The sequence below is a fragment of the Staurois parvus genome, unplaced genomic scaffold (assembly GCF_062004578.1).
Source record: "Staurois parvus isolate SC_StPar_1 unplaced genomic scaffold, SC_StPar_1.0 ptg003997l, whole genome shotgun sequence".
Lineage (NCBI taxonomy): Eukaryota > Metazoa > Chordata > Amphibia > Anura > Ranidae > Staurois > Staurois parvus.
The window spans coordinates 1-20,000 of record NW_028321792.1 but is presented as its reverse complement, the minus strand read 5'-3'; the positions used below and the strand labels follow the sequence as shown (position 1 = coordinate 20,000).

At 47.6% G+C, this 20,000-nt stretch overlaps 1 protein-coding gene across 1 annotated transcript in view; it reads right to left on the bottom strand.

Moving 5' to 3' along the window:
• LOC149427126 (kanadaptin-like) overlaps positions 1-19,617 on the bottom strand; it is a gene marked incomplete at both ends in the record, with an annotated part of 38,085 nt that extends 18,468 nt beyond the window's left edge. Inside the window, 6 exon segments of the mRNA XM_089668236.1 lie at positions 9,364-9,553; positions 12,532-12,601; positions 15,860-15,982; positions 15,984-16,021; positions 18,081-18,220; positions 19,557-19,617. Of these exon segments, the coding sequence (XP_089524362.1) occupies positions 9,364-9,553; positions 12,532-12,601; positions 15,860-15,982; positions 15,984-16,021; positions 18,081-18,220; positions 19,557-19,617 (622 nt within the window).
• Between the last annotated feature and the right edge of the window lie 383 nt (positions 19,618-20,000).

Below are 20,000 nucleotides of genomic sequence, written 5' to 3'. Positions count from 1 at the left end.
AAAGTCTTTCAGAGAGATGCGGCACTCTAGAAATTGCAAAGACATTGGGGCGCGATCACAGAGCCATCAAGGAGTCAAAAGGGTCGCAAGAAATGTGTTGGAAAATAAAAAAAAGACGCAAATTTACTGCCAAAGAGATGAAGACTCAAAACGTGAAGCTACCAGGAAGCCATTATCCTCCAGTGCTGTCATATTCCAGAACTGCAAGCTACCTGAAGTGCCCAGAAGTACAAGGTGTTCAGTGCTCAGAGTCATGGCCAAGGAGACCCGACCACCGCTGAACAAGACACAAGATGAAACATCAAGACTGGGCCAAGAAATATTGGAAGACAGATTTTTCAAAGGTTTCATGGGCTGACGAGATGAGTGACTCTTGATGGATAAGATGGATGGGCCCGTGGCTGGATCAGTCATGGCCAAGGTAAGGAGACCCGACCACCACTGAACAAGACACGTAAGATTAAGCATCAAGACTGGGCCGAGAAATATCGGAAGACAGATTTTTCAAAGGTTTTATGAACTGATGAGATGAGTGACTCTTGATGGACCGGCCCGTGGCTGGATCAGCCATGGCCAAGCTAAGGAGACCCGACCACCACTGAACAAGACACACAAGATGAAACATCAAGACCAGGCCAAGAAATATCATTTCATATCAATATCATTTCATCAGTCCATAAAACCTTTGCAAAATCTGCCTTCCGATATTTCTTGATCCAGTATTGATGTTTCAACTTATGCGTCTTGTTCAGTGGTGGTCGGGTCTCCTGACCTTGGCCATGACTGATCCAGCCACGGGCCCATCCATCCGGTCCATCAAGAGTCACTCATGTCATCAGTCCATAAACCTTTGAAAAATCTCTCGATGGACCAGATGGATGGGCCTGTGGCTGGATCCATCGTGGCCAAGGTAAGGAGACCCGACCACCACTGAACAAGACACACAAGATGAAACATCAAGACCAGGCCAAGAAATATCGGAAGACAGATTTATTCAAAGGTTTTATGGGCTGATGAGATGAGTGACTCTTGATGGATCAGATGGATGGGCCTGTGGCTGGATCAGTCCATGGCCAAGGTAAGGAGACCCGACTACCACTGAACAAGACATATAAGATGAAACATCAAGACTGGGTCAAGAAATATCGGAAGACAGATTTTTCAAAGGTTTCATGGACTGATGACATGAGTGACTCTTGATGGACCAGTGGCTGGATCAGTCATGGCCAAGGTAAGGAGACCCGACCACCACTGAACAAGACACATAAGATGAAACATCAAGACTGGGCCAAGAAATATCAGAAGACCGTCACTCATCTCATCAGTCCATAAAACCTTTGAAAAATCTCTTGATGGACCAGATGGATGAACCCGTGGCTGGATTAGTCATGGCCAAGGTAAGGAGACCCGACCACCACTGAACAAGACACACAAGATGAAACATCAAGACCAGGCCAAGAAATATCGGAAGACAGATTTATTCAAAGGTTTTATGGGCTGATGAGATGAGTGACTCTTGATGGATCAGATGGATGGGCCTGTGGCTGGATCAGTCCATGGCCAAGGTAAGGAGACCCGACTACCACTGAACAAGACATATAAGATGAAACATCAAGACTGGGTCAAGAAATATCGGAAGACAGATTTTTCAAAGGTTTCATGGACTGATGACATGAGTGACTCTTGATGGACCAGTGGCTGGATCAGTCATGGCCAGGGTAAGGAGACCCGACCACCACTGAACAAGACACATAAGATGAAACATCAAGACTGGGCCAAGAAATATCAGAAGACCGTCACTCATCTCATCAGTCCATAAAACCTTTGAAAAATCTCTTGATGGACCAGATGGATGAACCCGTGGCTGGATTAGTCATGGCCAAGGTAAGGAGACCCGACCACCACTGAACAAGACACGTAAGATTAAACATCAAGACTGGGCCGAGAAATATCGGAAAACAGATTTTTCAAAGGTTTTGTTAGCTGATGAGATAAGTGACTCTTGATGGACGAGTCATGGCCAAGGTAAGGAGACCCGACCACCACTGAACAAGACACACAAGATGAAACATCAAGACCGGGCCAAGAAAAATTGGAAGACAGATTTATTTAAAGGTTTTATTGGCTGATGTGATGAGTGACTCTTGATGGATCAGATGGATGGGCCAGTGGTTGGATCAGTAATGGGCACAGAGCTCCACTTTAATCATACCAGTACCCCACCTCGCTGGCATATGAGTCAAAGAGGAGCTAGATGGACCTTTTTTGGTTGAAGATGGACTCAAAATCAACTCCCAAACCTCCTGACAGTTTTTAGAAGACACTTTCTTCAAGCAGTGGTACAGGAAAAAGTCTACATCTTTCAAGAAGACCATGATATGTATGTAGGACAATGCTCCATCACCTGTACCCAAGTACTCCACTGCGTGCCTAGCCAGTAAAGGCCTTAAATATGAAAGAATATCATGGCCCCCTTCCTCACCTGACCTAAACCCTACTGAGAACTTGTTGGCCCTTCCTAAACGGGAAACTTACGGTGAAGGAAAACCACACACCTCTCTAAACAGTGTCAAGGAGGCTGTGGTTGCTGCTGCACAAAAAGTTGAATGTTTAACAAATCAAGAAACCGACTCCATGAATGAAGATGAGTGACTCTTGAAAGGCTTATGAATGTTATAGAAAAGAAGGGCGGCTATATTGGTCACCGATTTTTTTTTTTTTTTTTTAAATGTCAGAAATATTTGTAAATTTTGAGTCATTATTCTTACTTTAACAGATGACAATAAACAGGTGAGATGGGAAGAGCTTCAATCTTAATTTTGCACACGAAGGCCTCATGCACACAGGACATTAAAAAACAAAAAACAAACCAAAAAAAAACAAAAAAACAACAAAACAAAGCCAAAACACAACAAAAAAAACAAAAAAACCCCAAAACACTAAAACCAAAAAAACAAACCTCTCCTAGAAGCTGTCCTGCTTGCAGTAGCATTTTTGCAGAAAAAATGCCTGACATTTGTAAAATGTATCTAACGCTTTTACAAGAGTTCAGGTGCGTTTCCAAGCGCCAAGTGCTTGGGAGTTAATTTCATTGGCTAGAATAAAAATTTATTCTGTCCACTGAAATGAATGCTCATGCGCAAAACACACCTAGCGTGTAGCCGCGTCAAGCATTTTTTTCTGCCAAAACGCTGCTGCTCCTGGATGTACTGGACCTGAGGTTTTTTTCCTGCTGGTTAACACTACTGCTACTAAAAGCAAAAAAAAAATAAAAAAAGCCAAAAAACTAAAAGCCTGATGCCCATAAAAGCGTCTGCAAAAATGCCCTGTGTGCATGAGGCCTTAGGGGTGTCAGGCGTTTTTTTACAGCTTCCAAAGGGCCCCCCATGTTGTCCATGCACACAGACTTTTAGAAGCTTTTAGTAGCAGTAGCGTTTACCATCAGGTAAAAAAAAAACCCCCCAAACCCAAAAAGCGTTTTGGCAGAAAAAAAATTGCTTGACATGGCAAAGCACTTGGGAAAAGCACTAGATACTTTTGCAAGTGTCAGGTGTTTTTCCTGAAAAAACGCTGCTGCTAAAAGGACAGCTTTTTTTTTGTTTTTTTTTAACACCCTGTGAGCACGAGGCCTAATAGTTGCCCAAATTTGTGCAAAATAAAAAAATAAAAGCAAAAACCTCACTTTTACTTTCTTAAATACTCTGGTCTCAGATTACACTCAGCTCCCTACTCTATGCTGTACAGTGAGGCCAGGCACTTGAGCAGGTATGAACCAAAATAAACAGCGCAAAACAATACCCAAACCAAATTAATTCATAATAATAAATTAGAAAATTAAAAATAAAATAAATAGTGTCCAAAAAAACTTTTAAATAACAAAGTCCTTTATCCCAAATTCCAGGGTGCTTAAAAAAAAAATCTTAATATTTTCCTCCTATGATATGCGCTTCCACCCTCCACCAGTGCTGTGACCAACATAAACCGCACTCACCAGATATTGGTGAATCGTAGGCCTTTTAGGGATCCTACACCCTTTACAGCCTCCAGACCACCATTCCACCATACAGGTCTTGAGAACGCCCAGTGGGAGGGGCGAAACGCGTCGACGCACTTCCGGTCTGCCGTCTGAACGTCTCACGCAACTTCCAGTGAGTGGAACGCACGCCGAGCGGTGAGTTCCAAGCGGCCATTTTTGAGATCTGGTTAATACACATACTGTCATCCTCTGCAGTCCAAGCTGTGAGGTTTCTGGCGCTGTCCCTGGATGTCATGCTGATGGAGGCTAATAATGCTTTTATGGATCTAGTGAAATGGGAGTGGCCTGATATTAACGAATGTTATGCGGTCATTAGCAATATTACACTATATACAATTTTTTCCTTTGGCACAACTGTGGAGCTGGTTTGGAAGTCTATCAGGAAGTGAGTGGAAGGATCATCCGAGACCTGTATGGTGGAATGGAGGTCTGGAGGCTGTAAAGGGTGTAGGATCCCTAAAAGGCCTACTATTCACCAATATCTGGGGAGTGCGGTTTATGTTGGTCACAGCAATGGTGGAGGGTGGAAGCGCATATCATAGGAGGAAAATATTAAGATTTTTTTTTAAAGGAACCTGGAATTTGGGATAAAGGACTTTGTTATTTAACCACTAGCCTACCGGCACTTCCACCCCCTTCCTGCCTACCGGCACTTCCACCCCCTTCCTGCCTACCGGACGCTTCCACCCCCTTCCTGCCCACCGGACGCTTCCACCCCCTTCCTGCCCACCGGGCGCTTCCACCCCCTTCCTGCCCACCGGGCGCTTCCACCCCCTTCCTGCCCACCGGGCGCTTCCACCCCCTTCCTGCCCACCGGGCGCTTCCACCCCCTTCCTGCCCACCGGGCGCTTCCACCCCCTTCCTGCCCACCGGGCGCTTCCACCCCCTTCCTGCCCACGGGGCGCTTCCACCCCCTTCCTGCCTACGGGGCGCTTCCACCCCCTTCCTGCCTACGGGGCACTTCCACCCCCTTCCTGCCTACGGGGCACTTCCACCCCCTTCCTGCCTACGGGGCACTTCCACCCCCTTCCTGCCTACGGGGCACTTCCACCCCCTTCCTGCCTACGGGGCACTTCCACCCCCTTCCTGCCTACGGGGCACTTCCACCCCCTTCCTGCCTACGGGGCACTTCCACCCCCTTCCTGCCTACGGGGCACTTCCACCCCCTTCCTGCCTACGGGGCACTTCCACCCCCTTCCTGCCTACGGGGCACTTCCACCCCCTTCCTGCCTACGGGGCACTTCCACCCCCTTCCTGCCTACGGGGCACTTCCACCCCCTTCCTGCCTACGGGGCACTTCCACCCCCTTCCTGCCTACCGGACACTTCCACCCCCTTCCTGCCTACGGGACACTTCTACCCCCTTCCTGCCTACGGGGCACTTCTACCCCCTTCCTGCCTACGGGGCACTTCTACCCCCTTCCTGCCTACGGGGCACTTCTACCCCCTTCCTGCCTACGGGGCACTTCTACCCCCTTCCTGCCTACGGGGCACTTCTACCCCCTTCCTGCCTACGGGGCACTTCTACCCCCTTCCTGCCTACGGGGCACTTCTACCCCCTTCCTGCCTACGGGGCACTTCTACCCCCTTCCTGCCTACAGGACACTGTCACCCCGATACTGATGAGCACTGACTGCTGGCACTTCTGGGGCCACACTGATCATCAGTGTACATATCCCCTCTGCGGAAAGCCAATTACCGGGTCTCCTCTCCTCTGTCAGTGTGACAGCTCGAGTGGAGAGAGATGCCGATAACCGTCATTTCCGTGTTTACATGTGATCAGCTGTGATTGGACACAGCTGATCACATGACCGAGCCGACATCTTCGGCTCTGTGATCCCCTGTGTCCGAGGGACACAGAGCACCGCTAATCGCCGTGCTGCGCGCTCCCCGAGCCACGCATGCGTGGTGAGAATGGGAGGACGTCATATGACGTCCTATCTGACCGAGAGAACCGCCTTGCATCCGTCATTGGACTATATGGCGGGCGGACGGTGTTTAAAAGTTTTTTTGGACACTATGAATTTTATTTTTAATTTTCTAATTTATTATTATGAATTAGTTTGGTTTGGGTATTGTTTTGTGCTGTTTATGTTGGTTCATATTATTTGGTGTTTTTCACTAGTGTACAGCAGCATTTCATACCTTTGTTTGGCGATTATTCTGTGGCGCAGGAGTGAGTATTTTTAACTTGAGCAAGTATGTGTGAGGGGCGAACAACAACTTTATCTAGTTATATTAACCAGTTGCCCTCCAGGCTATAGCAGAAGTACTGCTACAGGGCGGCAGGGCTGCGCTAAATCACGTGTATGTATATATATTTGAGTTGTATTTCTGGGTAGGTGCTCGCGCCGCTATTGGCGGCTAGAGATGTCAATCACCGGGTCCAGGCTGGTGTTGCCCAGCCGGCACTCAGCGATTGTCAGGCAAAGCTGACAGGGGAGGTAATAGCTGTGGGGGGAGGAGCTGATCGAGGAAATAAATGGCAGTTTACTAGGTAGAAGGATAGACTTCTTTAAAGAGAAAGGATTTCAGGGATCGTCTGAAGGAGACAGCCGGACAGATTGGGGTAGGGAGTTCCATAGGATGGGAGGAGCTCGGGAGAAGTCCTGGAGGTAAGCATGGGAGGCGACACAGGAACAAGTTGTGGATGGCTTTGTAAGTTGTTAGTATTTTGAATTTTATTCATTGGGCGAGTGAAAGCCAGTTGAGGGATTGGCAGAGAGGGGTGGAGGATACTGAATGGAAGCCAGTGGAGGGATTGGCAGAAAGGGGTGGAGGACACTGAATAGAAGCCAGTGGAGGGATTGGCAGAGAGGGGTGGAGGACGCTGAGTGGAGGCCAGTGGAGGGATTGGCAGAGAGGGGTGGAGGACATTGCATGGAGGCCAGTGGAGGGATTGGCAGAGAGGGGTGGAGGACACTGCATGGAGGCCAGTGGAGGGATTGGCAGAGAGGGGTGGAGGACACTGAATGGAAGCCAGTGGAGGGATTGGCAGAGAGGGGTGGTGGGCACTGATTGGAGGCCAGTTGGGCAAGTGAATTTGCACAGCATTTCTCGCACACTGCACAGCGCCGAGCGTAATCTGAGACCTGAGTGGAGGGAATGGACACCCCTCTCTACACAGGCTTATAGGGAAATATACACAGCTGAGGCTGCCAATCACCTGTCGTGTGCTGGGGGGGGCGCGTCCGGGATTGTCTGGTATTATTTATTTAAACAATTATGTTTAAATAAAAAAAAAAAAAAAAAATCCCTGGTGTTCTTGCCATGAAGGTCTTTGTTGAGGCACTTCCTGTTATGGGGTGACAACTGTCTCCCAAGTTGTACTGTTGTTGTGCACATTTGAGACTATGAGCAGCTGAGCCAACACACATCGGAGTGAGTGCATGGCGACAGGAAGGGGCTATGGAGGAGACCATGTGAAGGATTTTTTCTATGTACAGTGGTACCTCGGTTTACAAATGTAATGCGCTCTGCGGGACTGAAGCATTATTTTTAATGGATTTTCATTTGTAAACCGAAAATTACGTAAACCGAGGCACCACTGAATCTGGATTTTTTTTTTTTTTCCTTGGAATGGGCGGTCCCTTTTAGGAATTAAAGCTGAACCAAGCTGTATCTGAGCACCGCAAACTGAAACCGCGATTTAATTCACTTTCATATATTCATAGCAAACTCCCCCATCCATTCATGTCTCTATGCTTTATTTTGTTAAGAAATCACTTTGAAACACACACCCCTAGCATATCTAGCTGCGGCCATTTTGAGTAAGGGCAGATGATTCCTGTAGCATTTACTTCCTGGAATCCATCTGCCCTTAGCTCAGGCGCAATGGTGTGCTTAGCTGAGAAAGTCCCTCCTCCCATAAAGACTTGTGGGATGTACATTGTTTTGGCCTAGGCCAGAAGCCAGGAAGTAACGGAAGAAATGAAAAAGAAAGAAAGAAAAAAAGGAAAGAAAAAAAGAAAGAAAAAAGAAAAAGAGAAAGAAAGAAAAAAGAAAAAGAGAAAGAAAGAAAAAAGAAAAAGAGAAAGAAAGAAAAAAGAAAAAGAGAAAGAAAAAGAAAAAGAAAGAAAAAGAAAAAGAAAAGAAAAAGAAAAGAAGAAAAAGAAAGAGAAAGAAAGAGAAAGAGAAAGAAAGAAAAAGAGAAAGAAAGAAAAAGAGAAAGAAAGAAAAAGAGAAAGAAAAAGAAAAAGAGAAAGAAAGAAAAAGAGAAAGAAAAAGAAAAAGAGAAAGAAAAAGAAAAAGAAAAAGAAAAAGAGAAAGCAAGAAAAAAGAAAAAGAGAAAGAAAGAAAAAAGAAAAAGAGAAAGAAAGAAAAAAGAAAGAGAAAGAAAAAGAGAAAGAAAGAAAAAAGAAAGAGAAAGAAAAAGAAAGAGAAAGAAAAAGAAAAAGAGAAAGAAAGAAAAAGAAAGAGAAAGAGAAAGAAAAAGAAAGAGAAAGAGAAAGAAAAAGAAAGAGAAAGAGAAAAAGAAAAGAAAAAGAAAGAAAAAGAAAGAGAAAGAAAAAGAAAAGAAAAAGAAAGAGAAAGAAATAAAAAGAAAAGAAAAAGAGAAAGAAAGACAAAGAAAGAAAAGGAAGAAAAAGAAAAAGAAAGAAAAAGAGAAAGAGAAAGAGAAAGAAAAAGAGAAAGAGAAAGAAAAAGAGAAAGAGAAAAAGAGAAAGAGAAAGAAAAAGAGAAAGAAAAAAAGAGAAAAAGAAAGAGAAAAAGAAAGAAAAGAAAAAGAAAGAAAAAACGAAAGAAAGAAAAAACGAAAGAAAAAAAAGAAAGAAAGAAAAAGAAAGAAAGAAAAAACGAAAGAAAGAAAGAAAGAAAAAGAAAGAAAAAGAAAGAAAGAAAAAGAAAGAAAAAGAAAGAAAGAGAAAAAAGAAAGAAAGAAAAAAAAAAAGAAAAAGAGAAAAAAGAAAAAAGAAAGAAAAAGAAAGAAAAAGAAAGAAGAAAAAGAAAAAAGAAAAAGAAAGAAAGAAAAACAAGAGTTTAATTCCGCTTTAAGATGTACATATCCAGTTGTGGAAGTCTCTGGATGAAATGCTGCTTTTATTTGCAGACACTGAGCCCCCCCCGTCCCGGTAAATCTCTGAGGTCGTATCTGATACATTGTACTCGGTGAATGATTGCTTAGGAAGGTAATCGCACCGCAGAGAGAGAGGACGGGAACGCTTTGCTCGCTCTCCAGTTCTCAGGACGGTTACAGAACACAGAAGACTTCATCAACTCTCCACAGCCGCTTTATAGGCCGTAAATTGGAAGACGCAGCCAGGGAGGAGATTTCCCCGGGGAAGGCAGGCGAACGCGCGGCGTGAATACTGAAGCGCGAGGACTCACCTGGCCTTCAGCTCGGGGAGTTTGGTGGGCTGGACAATCTTTATCAGACTCGTCAGCCTCTGCTGCTCCTTCTTCAGCTCCAGGGACTGCAGGTGAAGCTTCTTCCGGGACACGCTGTCCAGAGAGCTCCCAGCTTTCATCTCGGTCATGAAGGCGTCCAGGGAGTCCTGCGCAGAAGGCGGGGTCACACCTGCCAGAGAACACAGTTACGTTACCATAGACCGACATGGCGGCACAACCACGGCTGGTTACTTCAGCCAAAAATGAGACACTCCGGCCACAGTGTAGATTTATGTCACACATTTATACAATGCCAACATTTTAAAGGAACAGTTCACTTTAAAGCGGAGTTCCACCTAAAGAAAAAAAAAATACATAAATAAAAAGTCAGCAGCTACAAAAACTACAAAATCTGGAGCTGCTGACTATTAAAATGCAGACATTTACCTGTCCATCGGTCCAGAGGTGTCCTCACCATGGATGGTTTCACCAGCCGTCGTCTTCTCTCCCCGGCATCTTCAGTGTGGGCACCCGGCTGGGACAGCTTGTGGCTTTGTGAATGGCCCCGTAGTCTCCTGGGACCTGCTGTTACGTGTCCCATTACAGGGGGGAGGACAACCTCCGCTTCAGATCGCCTAGGCGATCGCAGAAGTGGGAGTGGATACCTGTCAAATTCGTGTACCCGCTCCCCAAAGGTGCCAATACTTAATTGGGAGCATCTGTGGTGCTGAAGCCAACGCGGAGGCCTTTGTGGCGATGAAGCCAACGCGGAGGCGTCTGCGGCCCTGAAGCCAAACGCGGAGGTAAATTTACACTGAAGTCAATGGGACACAGTGTGCGAACCCAGGCACCAGGACACAATTTCTAATTGCCATGACGACCTGGCACCTGGGATTTGTCGAGCCCTGCTATATGCTCATGAGACTTGAGAAAGGGGTATACTAGTCGCGAAACTTGTCTGTCCCCCCCAGTGTTTCCCCTCATCACAGGGGGTTGTGCTGCCAAAGTGCTGTCTTCCTGAACCTCTTCTGTGCAGCTGCCCTGGTTAGCTCTCTCTGCTCCCATTGGATGCCTGTCATCCCCCGGGTCCCAGCTGTTTCATACCATTGGTTGGGCCAGTGTGTGGATCCTGGCTCTTCCCCCGACACCCCACTGGTGGTGTTGTGATGCTCAGATACCAGACTGGATGGTTCTATGTCGACAAGTGGATGCAGTTTTCATTCCAATAAAGTGGAATTGTTATACGGACATTGCTCTGCTGTTTTCTCTTTCCCATTCGGCTTCCCAAGATGGCTGTGCAGATGCTGCGCCTGATGTACGGCCGATCGCAGTTTCAAGCACCACCACCAATCTTCTCTATGTGTCGTCATTCCTGAGACAAGATCCCCATTCCTCTGGGACTGTTGTTCCCGGATCCCTTTCTATACTCCATCTGTACAAGCTGGGGCTACAGTTCAACCTCTTCCCGACCGCCCTACAGAACTACTGCTACAGGGCGGCAGGGCTGCGCACAATCACATACATATACGAGATTTTCAATTTCGGGGTACAGGGCCCCTGCCGCCATTGCTGGCGATCACCGGGTCCTGGCCGGAGATTCGCTGCCGGCACCCAGCGATCGCTGAGAAACACTGACGGGGGAGAGGTCTGTATGTAAACAATACAGATCTCTCCTGTCAGCACCAGCACGCTGCTTTGTATTGCTCTGCATAGCAGAGCAATACAAAGCAGCGTGCTTACACACAGACAAAACTGTAAAAAAGCACAGTTAACCCTTTGATCGCGCAGCCATTCGCGGCCTCAGCTGTCAATCACCGGGTCCTGGCCGGTGATTCCTTGTCGGCACCCAGCGATCTCCAAGGTTTTCTGACGGGGGAGAGACCTGTATGTAATCAACACAGATCTCTCCTGTCAGCACCGACATGCTGCTTTGTATTGCTCTGCATAGCAGCATGCGTACAGTGAAACACTTACCCAGCACACAGGTAACCCTTTGATCGCCCCGCATTTTAACCCCTTCCTGCCCAGTGCCATTAGTACAGTGTCAGGGCTTTTTATTAGCCCTGATCACTGTATTAGTGTCAGTGGGGACGTCAGTGACACCAAGTCAGTCCCCTCCCCCCCCCCCAGTGTCAGAATGCCCCCCGCAGTCCCGCTATAAGTCGCTGATGGCTGCCACTACTAGTATTAAAAAAACAAAATTAAAAAATTGCAGTATTTATCCATTTGTAGACATTTTATCTTTCACGGAAACCAATTAATTTACACGTATCGGGATTTTTTTTCAGCAAAGACACGAAGCAGAATACATTTTGGCTGAAATTTATGATGAAATTTGATTTTTTTTTATTTTTTACTGGACGTGTTTTCTAGCAAAAAAAGTTTTTTTTTCTCAAAAATTGTCGGTTTTTTTTTTTATACTGCACAAAAAAAAATGCAGAGGTGACCAATTACCACTGAAAGAAAGCTCTATTTGCGACCGCGCAATTTGTTAAAGTAACGCAGTGACGTATTGCAAAAAATGGCCTGGGCAGGAGAGCGAGGGGTTAAATAGCCACCAGTTTGCAGACACCCATCGCACCCATAATATGGCGGACGCATGCAGACCCCTCCCAAGGGCTGAGTTCAGGTGTTTCCAGTGAAGAGTTCTGGTAAAGTGGAACTCCGGGTGTCAAAGTAATCTCTCTACTCCTGATCACCGTATCCGCGTGAAGACCCCGTCTTTTCTGACACTTTTTGTTTCCATGTAAAAAAATCAGTGTTTTTGCTAGAAAATTTCTTCGAACCCCCAAACATTCTACATTTTTTTTTTTTAAAGCAGAGGCCCTAGAGAATGTCGGTCTTTTTTTTTATAGAGCATAAAAAAAAAAAAAAAAAAACAAAAAAAACAAAACAAAAAAAAAAAAAACGCAAAGGGGATCAAATACCACCGAAAGAAAGCTCTATTTGTGGGTAACAGAAGACAAATTTCATTTGGGTGCAGCGTTGCATGACCGCACAATTGTCAGTTAAAGTAATGCAGCGCCATAATGCAGAAAATGGCCGGGTCAGGAAGGGGGGAATCCTCTGGAAGGCGAGGGGGGGGGGGGGGGGAATCCTCTGGAGGGCGAGGGGGGGGGGAATCCTCTGGAGGGCGAGGGGTCATATAGGCTCTGTGGACTACATTACCTGTTTGAGATGTTCTCAGCTTTGCGGCGACCTCCAAGATTTCCTTTTCCACGAGCTCCAGTTTCGCGGTCTAGAAAACAAAATAAGTCAGTTTCACTTTTAGCAAAAGAAAAAATTCACTTTTTTGGCCAGACTGACACCCCGCTCTTCATTAATGCGACACTTCCCACCTGCGGTGCTCACAGCTACTGGGGACTCTAAGTGTTCTTACACAAAAAAAGCCTCCAGTGGGCTCAGTTTAACCCCTTCCGGTCCGGACACTTTCCCCCCCCTTCCGGTCCGGACACTTTTCCCCCCCTTCCGGTCCGGACACTTTCACCCCCTTCCGGTCCGGACACTTTCACCCCCTTCCGGTCCGGACACTTTCACCCCCTTCCGGTCCGGACACTTTCACCCCCCCTTCCGGTCCGGACACTTTCACCCCCCCTTCCGGTCCGGACACTTTCACCCCCCCTTCCAGTCCGGACACTTTCACCCCCCCTTCCAGTCCGGACACTTTCACCCCCCCTTCCAGTCCGGACACTTTCACCCCCCCTTCCAGTCCGGACACTTTCACCCCCCCTTCCAGTCCGGACACTTTCACCCCCCCTTCCAGTCCGGACACTTTCACCCCCCCTTCCAGTCCGGACACTTTCACCCCCCCTTCCAGTCCGGACACTTTCACCCCCCCTTCCAGTCCGGACACTTTCACCCCCCCTTCCAGTCCGGACACTTTCACCCCCCCCTTCCAGTCCGGACACTTTCACCCCCCCTTCCAGTCCGGACACTTTCACCCCCCCTTCCAGTCCGGACACTTTCACCCCCCCTTCCACTCCGGACACTTTCACCCCCCCTTCCACTCCGGACACTTTCACCCCCCCTTCCATTCCGGACACTTTCACCCCCCCTTCCATTCCGGACACTTTCACCCCCCCTTCCATTCCGGACACTTTCACCCCCCCTTCCACTCCGGACACTTTCCCCCCCTTCCACTCCGGACACTTTCCCCCCCTTCCACTCCGGACACTTTCCCCCCCTTCCACTCCGGACACTTTCCCCCCCTTCCACTCCGGACACTTTCCCCCCCTTCCACTCCGGACACTTTCCCCCCCTTCCAGTCCGGACACTTTCCCCCCCCTTCCACTCCGGACACTCCCCCCCCCCTTCAAAAAATTATAATTTTTAAACATTTTTTTTTACATTTTTATATTATTATTTTTTTTTTTTTACATACTGTCACCCTAGCAGTAGTATCACCATGGTGACACTGTACTACTTGTGGGGGATGATGATTTTTTTTCTTCTTTTTTTACACCCATAAAATGCTATAAAAGCAATAATTTCTCCTTCTCTCTGGCTGCATTCTTGCAGCCATTGAGAAATACTGTGAGAGCCATGATTGGTCACCGCTTGTCACATGGTACAGGCCTGTTGTAAGTGGCCCTGTACCATGTGACCTCTGTGATCATTCACAGATTTCACAAGTAGTAAGCAATGTCAGAAGTGACATCTTGCTTACTACTATTCATGTGATCACTGATTGGCCAATCAGTGATCACATGATTGGGACCTCACACAGAGATCTGTGTCCGGAGGACACAGCGGGCACCGATCGCGGTGCTGCGTGATCCCAGGGACCGCACACAGGCAGTGAATGTGGGGGGGGGGGGGGACGTTTAGAAACGTCAACCCGCTTCAACAGCACTCCTGTCCGGCTGTTTATCTTCATGGGCCAGATGGGAAGTGGTTAAAAATCCTGATCACTTCCCCAGAGTAGTGCAGCGTTACTATATTTCTTTGGTCACTGCAGTTTGTTAAAGAAAAAAAAATAATAATTTTTCGTATTGGCCATTCAGTGTCCCTGATCAATGTCACACCAGTTACACTATATTGCCCCAAGTATTGTCCCCGCCCTCCCAATCATGTGATTCAGGTGTTCCAATCCCCTCCATATCATGTGATTCAGGTGTTCCAATCCCCTCCATATCATGTGATTCAGGTGTTCCAATCCCCTCCATATCATGTGATTCAGGTGTTCCAATCCCCTCCATATCATGTGATTCAGGTGTTCCAATCCCCTCCATATCATGTGATTCAGGTGTTCCAATCCCCTCCATATCATGTGACTCAGGTGTTCCAATCCCCTCCATATCATGTGATTCAGGTGTTCCAATCCCCTCCATATCATGTGATTCAGGCGCTCCAATCCCCTCCATGGACACAGGTGTATACAATCAAGCCCCTAGACATGCAGACGGCTTCTACAAACATTGGTGAAAGAATGGGTCGCTCTCAGGAGCTCAGTGACTCCAAGCGTGGTCCCGTGATAGGTGGCCACCTGGGCAATAAGTCCATCCCTGACATTTCCTGGCTACTAAATATTCCACGCTCACCTGTTAGTGGGATTATAACAAAGTGGAAGCAACTGGGAACAACAGCCACTCAGCCACCAAGTGGTAGGCCACGTCACATGACAGGGCGGGGTCAGCACATGCTGAAGCGCACAGTGCGCAGAAGTCACCAACTGTCTGCAGAGTCAATAGCTAAAGACCTCCAAACTTGGTGTGGCCTTCAGATGAGCCCAACAACAGTGCGTAGAGAGCTTCATGGAATGGGTTTCCATGGCCGAGCAGCTGCATCCAAGCCTTCCATCACCAAGTGCAATGCAAAGTGTCGGATGCCGTGGTGTAAAGGTGTACATCAGGATTACCCCATGGGATATATAGTTTATGATTATTGGTAATCAGCGGGTGCCAGTGGGTAATTACCAGATGGAACCCAGTGATTGACAACTGTGGCTGTGAAGGGCGGCACTGGTAGGGCGAGTACCCCCTACCTGGAAATGCAAAATCACATACATATATATATGTGATTTTGCACACAGGTGCTGCCCTGTAGCAGTATATCTGCTATAGGGTGGTCCTTAACCCCCAGATGCTGAGCGCACTCAAATATGCGGCCTCTCGGCGTCTGGGCTGAGCGGCGGGATATTTACGTGCCATTAGAAAATACATATGTGCTGAGAGCGCGCGCCTTGCACGCTCTCAGCACATAACTCCGTGACTCACGGAAAGGTCCCGATCTCCCCTTGCGATAGAGACCTTTTCCAATCATGCGACTGCAGTGACGGCGAATCACATGACCCTAAAACCCCGCCCACATCCCGGATTCTGGAACTCTTAAAGGGCTGGGAGGTGCAAAGGGGTTAAGCGGTTAATAACACATTTTATTGTTTAGTCCGAAATAAAGTATCGCAAAAAAAGAAAAAAAACCACAACATATATAACGGGACACAAAGTCTCACTTGCTGAGAAGAATTATTAATTGTGAACGATTCTCCCGCACTCACCAGGGACTCGAAGGTGTCTGGTTTTTCCTCGATCTTGCCGGCCCGCTTCATGCGGTTTAGACGCTTTTTCTCTACTATTCCTGTACGGTCGAGGAAAGTGTCGTCGTCGCTGTCGTAGAAGTCCCTCGTCTTCCCACTTCTTGGCTTTTCTTTTCCGTGAAACTACAAATACAAAAAAAGACAGTTAGAGCCGAACGTTTGCATTCTGGGATCAGGGCTTTGATCAAGCAACAAAATAAAAAAAAAAAGAAAGCTAGTTATATCCATAATAACCCCAAAATAATAATGTCGCCGGGTATTACGGACAGAACGAGTGTTTATTTATATTTAAAAAAAATATTTTTTTTATAAATATATTTTGAAATGGAATACCGGGGTTATGGCTGCAGCTGGACGCCAAAATCCTGGTATTAAAAATTTGCAGCGGCTGGCCATAGAGGTCAACAGCAGAAAGACGGCCTCAGCTCATTTCTATGACCTAGGTCAGCAATGGGCAAACTACGGCCCGGCGGACCTTTTAATCCGGCCCGCGGAGCATAGGGCTCCCGCTAGGCTCCTCTCACAGTCCGCCCTGAAGACCGGTGTAGCGTGAAAATCTGTCTCCTATGAGGATCTGTCCCCCTCGACGTATCTGCGCATGTGCCGGAGATCGCCGATCGGCTGCTAATGCCTGAAACTGGCACATGCGCAGATACGTCGAGGGGGACAGATCCTCATAGGAGACAGATTTTCATGCTACACCGGAACGGCGGCGGGAACACGGCGAGAGGAACGCGCGGAGCAAAGGTAAGTGAATTGACACAGGGGGACTTAATATGGGGATGAATTACTATGGGGGGTGAATTACTATGGGGGATGAATTACTATATGGGGGATGAATTACTATATGGGGGTGAATACTATATGGGGGATGAATTACTATATGGGGGATGAATTACTATATGGGGGATGAATTACTAATATGGGGGATGAATTACTATGGGGGGATGAATTACTATATGGGGGATGAATTACTATATGGGGGATGAATTACTATATGGGGGATGAATTACTATATGGGGGATGAATTACTATATGGGGGATGAATTACTATATGGGGATGAATTACTATATGGGGGATGAATTACTATATGGGGATGAATTACTATGGGGGGATGAATTACTATGGGGGATGAAATACTATATGGGGGATGAATTACTATGGGGGATGAATTACTATGCTTACTATGGGGGAATATTACTATACTTACTATGGATGACACATACACATCATTCATCTACTCTTGGTCCGGCCCCCGGGTCCAATATATGAACCCATTGCGGCCCTCAAGTCAAAAAGTTTGCCCACCCCTGACTAGGTGGTGGCTGAGACGTCATGACGTCGCTTGCAGTTCAAGGCTGGCAGACAAGGCCATTATTATTATTTTTTTTTTTTGGATCTGATGCTTTCCATTGTAGAGGAGAGATGTAGGATCTTCCCAGATCTCTCCATAGAGAGGACCCGTCTAACTTGGTTTTCACAAGCAAATGTTTACATTTCTCGTGATAACAATAAAAGTGATAAAAAAAGAAAAAAAAAAAAAAAAAAGGAATCACAATCAGGGAAAGACTGCTGACCTGACACCATCACTGACACCCTCCATAAAGAGGGAAAGCCTCAAAAGGGAATGTGCAGAAGAAGTTGGATGTTCCCAAAGTGCTGTATCAAAGCACATTAAATAGAAAGTTATGTGGAAGGGAAAAGTGTGGAAGAGAAAGCTGCAAAAAAAAAAAAAAAAAAAAAAAAAGGCAGTGTTTACATGAGGCTGGAATCGGTAGTGACATCATGGCATCATTCCAGTCCTCCTAAGCCAAAGATGAGTGAAGGCCAACTTTCCTCCATCTCTGTGACAAGCAGCTGTAATCGCTGCATCGGTTCATGGGGCTGCCGATCATCCAGGTAAGCCTAAGAACCACCGGGAAGAGGTGGGGTGGGGCATGGCGGAGCTACTCCTCCCGCCACACCTAAAAGTGATCCAGCGGATCCGCCGCTTGGACAACTTTATCAGTTAGAGAACTGCAGGCTGTAAAAAAAAAAAAAAACCAAAACCAACCCTGAGGTTATGGCATATTGCTGCAGCCATGACCCCGGTACTGCACTTCCCGCCAAGGACGTCCTGTCTTTGGCCCGGTCAGGAAATGGTTAAACATGGGCTTAGGCCTCATCAGTATTGGCACTTACCAGCCTCCTGGCGGAGTAAGCCTCTCATTTCCAGCATGCGGCACGCCTCCAGAGCGCAGAGATTGGCTGCCTCCTTCTTCTTACCAGAATGGCTGACTTCTGCTACCAGTTGCTTCCCATTGGAATCATCAGCCGGTAACCTAATGATGAACACAAATGGATCATGAGATTCGACCAACAGACCTTCAGGATTGGTCAGAGGCTTGGTGAGGTCACTTTTCCTGTCCTGTAATCTCCCCAACACAAACCCCGGGGCAAAAAGGGGAGGCTCTGCCGAGCCCCGGGGGGCAAAAAGGGGAGGCTCTGCCGCGCCCCGGGGCAAAAAGGGGAGGCTCTGCCGCGCCCCGGGGGGCAAAAAGGGGAGGCTCTGCCGAGCCCCGGGGGGCAAAAAGGGGAGGCTCTGCCGAGCCCCGGGGGGCAAAAAGGGGAGGCTCTGCCGAGCCCCGGGGGGGCAAAAAGGGGAGGCTCTGCCGAGCCCCGGGGGGGCAAAAAGGGGAGGCTCTGCCGAGCCCCGGGGGGGCAAAAAGGGGAGGCTCTGCCGAGCCCCGGGGGGGCAAAAAGGGGAGGCTCTGCCGAGCCCCGGGGGGGCAAAAAGGGGAGCTCTGCCGAGCCCCCGGGGGGCAAAAAGGGGGAGGCTCTGCCCGAGCCCCGGGGGGGCAAAAAGGGGAGGCTCTGCCGAGCCCCGGGGGGGCAAAAAGGGGAGGCTCTGCCGAGCCCCGGGGGCAGAAGGGGAGGCTCTGCCGAGCCCCGGGGGCAGAACGGGAGGCTCTGCCGAGCCCCGGGGGGCAAAAGGGGAGGCTCTGCCGAGCCCCGGCAACAAAATACCCCCTTATGCCAGCAACAATAATTCACCCAAGATACAACCCCCCAGCAACAATAGACTCCCACAGCAAGAATAGGTTCCATACAAAACACCCCTAGACCCACAACAGATCCACCCAAGCGACAATAGACCCCGCCAGCAGCCAGCATCAAAAAAACCCTCTAGAAACAATAAAAGAAAAAAAACCCAAAAAAAAAACCAACAACAACCCGTCCCCCCCTTCCAATAAATGGATCACTCCAGCAAAATAAGATCCCCTCCCCAATGAAAAAATTCCCCCCAGCAGTGAAAACAGATCCCAGTAACCAGCATCGATAGACCCTCCAGCACACCCCAGCAATTCCTTCCCATTGCATACAATTCAGTGCTGGGGGTGCCGGAACCGCGTTCCCCCTGAAAAAAAAATCCGTGGATCTTAGTCTGTTGCTTGACAGTTGTGTCCACGCCACAGACCTCGGGATACCACGGCAATCATGTGCTGTGCATGACAACATGGACACTACGGTCAAGGAACGACTTGCATCTGCTGGAAAAGACCAAATTGTCAAGAGATCCTTCAAACAGGAAAAGGAAAATGAAATACAATAAAAAAAATGTAAAAGGCAAACTCTGCCGATACAGTGAAATCTACTACAGCCCGTGTACAGACGTACTTTATTCGGCAGAGCCAGGACCCCGGGCCCCTCTCTTCGTATTCAAATTCCAGTTCTTCCCCTGAAACAAAAAAAGCCAAAAACATTTACATTCCATTCACTCTCGGTATTTACCGTGATCCCCTTCCAACCGCTTGCCGGTCACTTGTGAACAATGAATGGCTTGGATTCATGCCACTCGCTGTGTAGCTAGCTGTGATCGGTCACAGTGATCACATGGTACAGACCGGGTCAATCACAGCCAACTGTACCATGTGATTGGTTGGGGCCAATCAAAGCTAATGACAACAAAAAATATCTAATGAATCATTCCGTAAAATGCTTTCTGGTATAAGCAAATCGTAATAAAAAAAAATCTTCATCACTTTCCCAGAGTAGTGAACTGTTACTATGGTAACAATGTATCACTCCGGTCACAGGGCGCTAAGAAATATAAATGGTAAT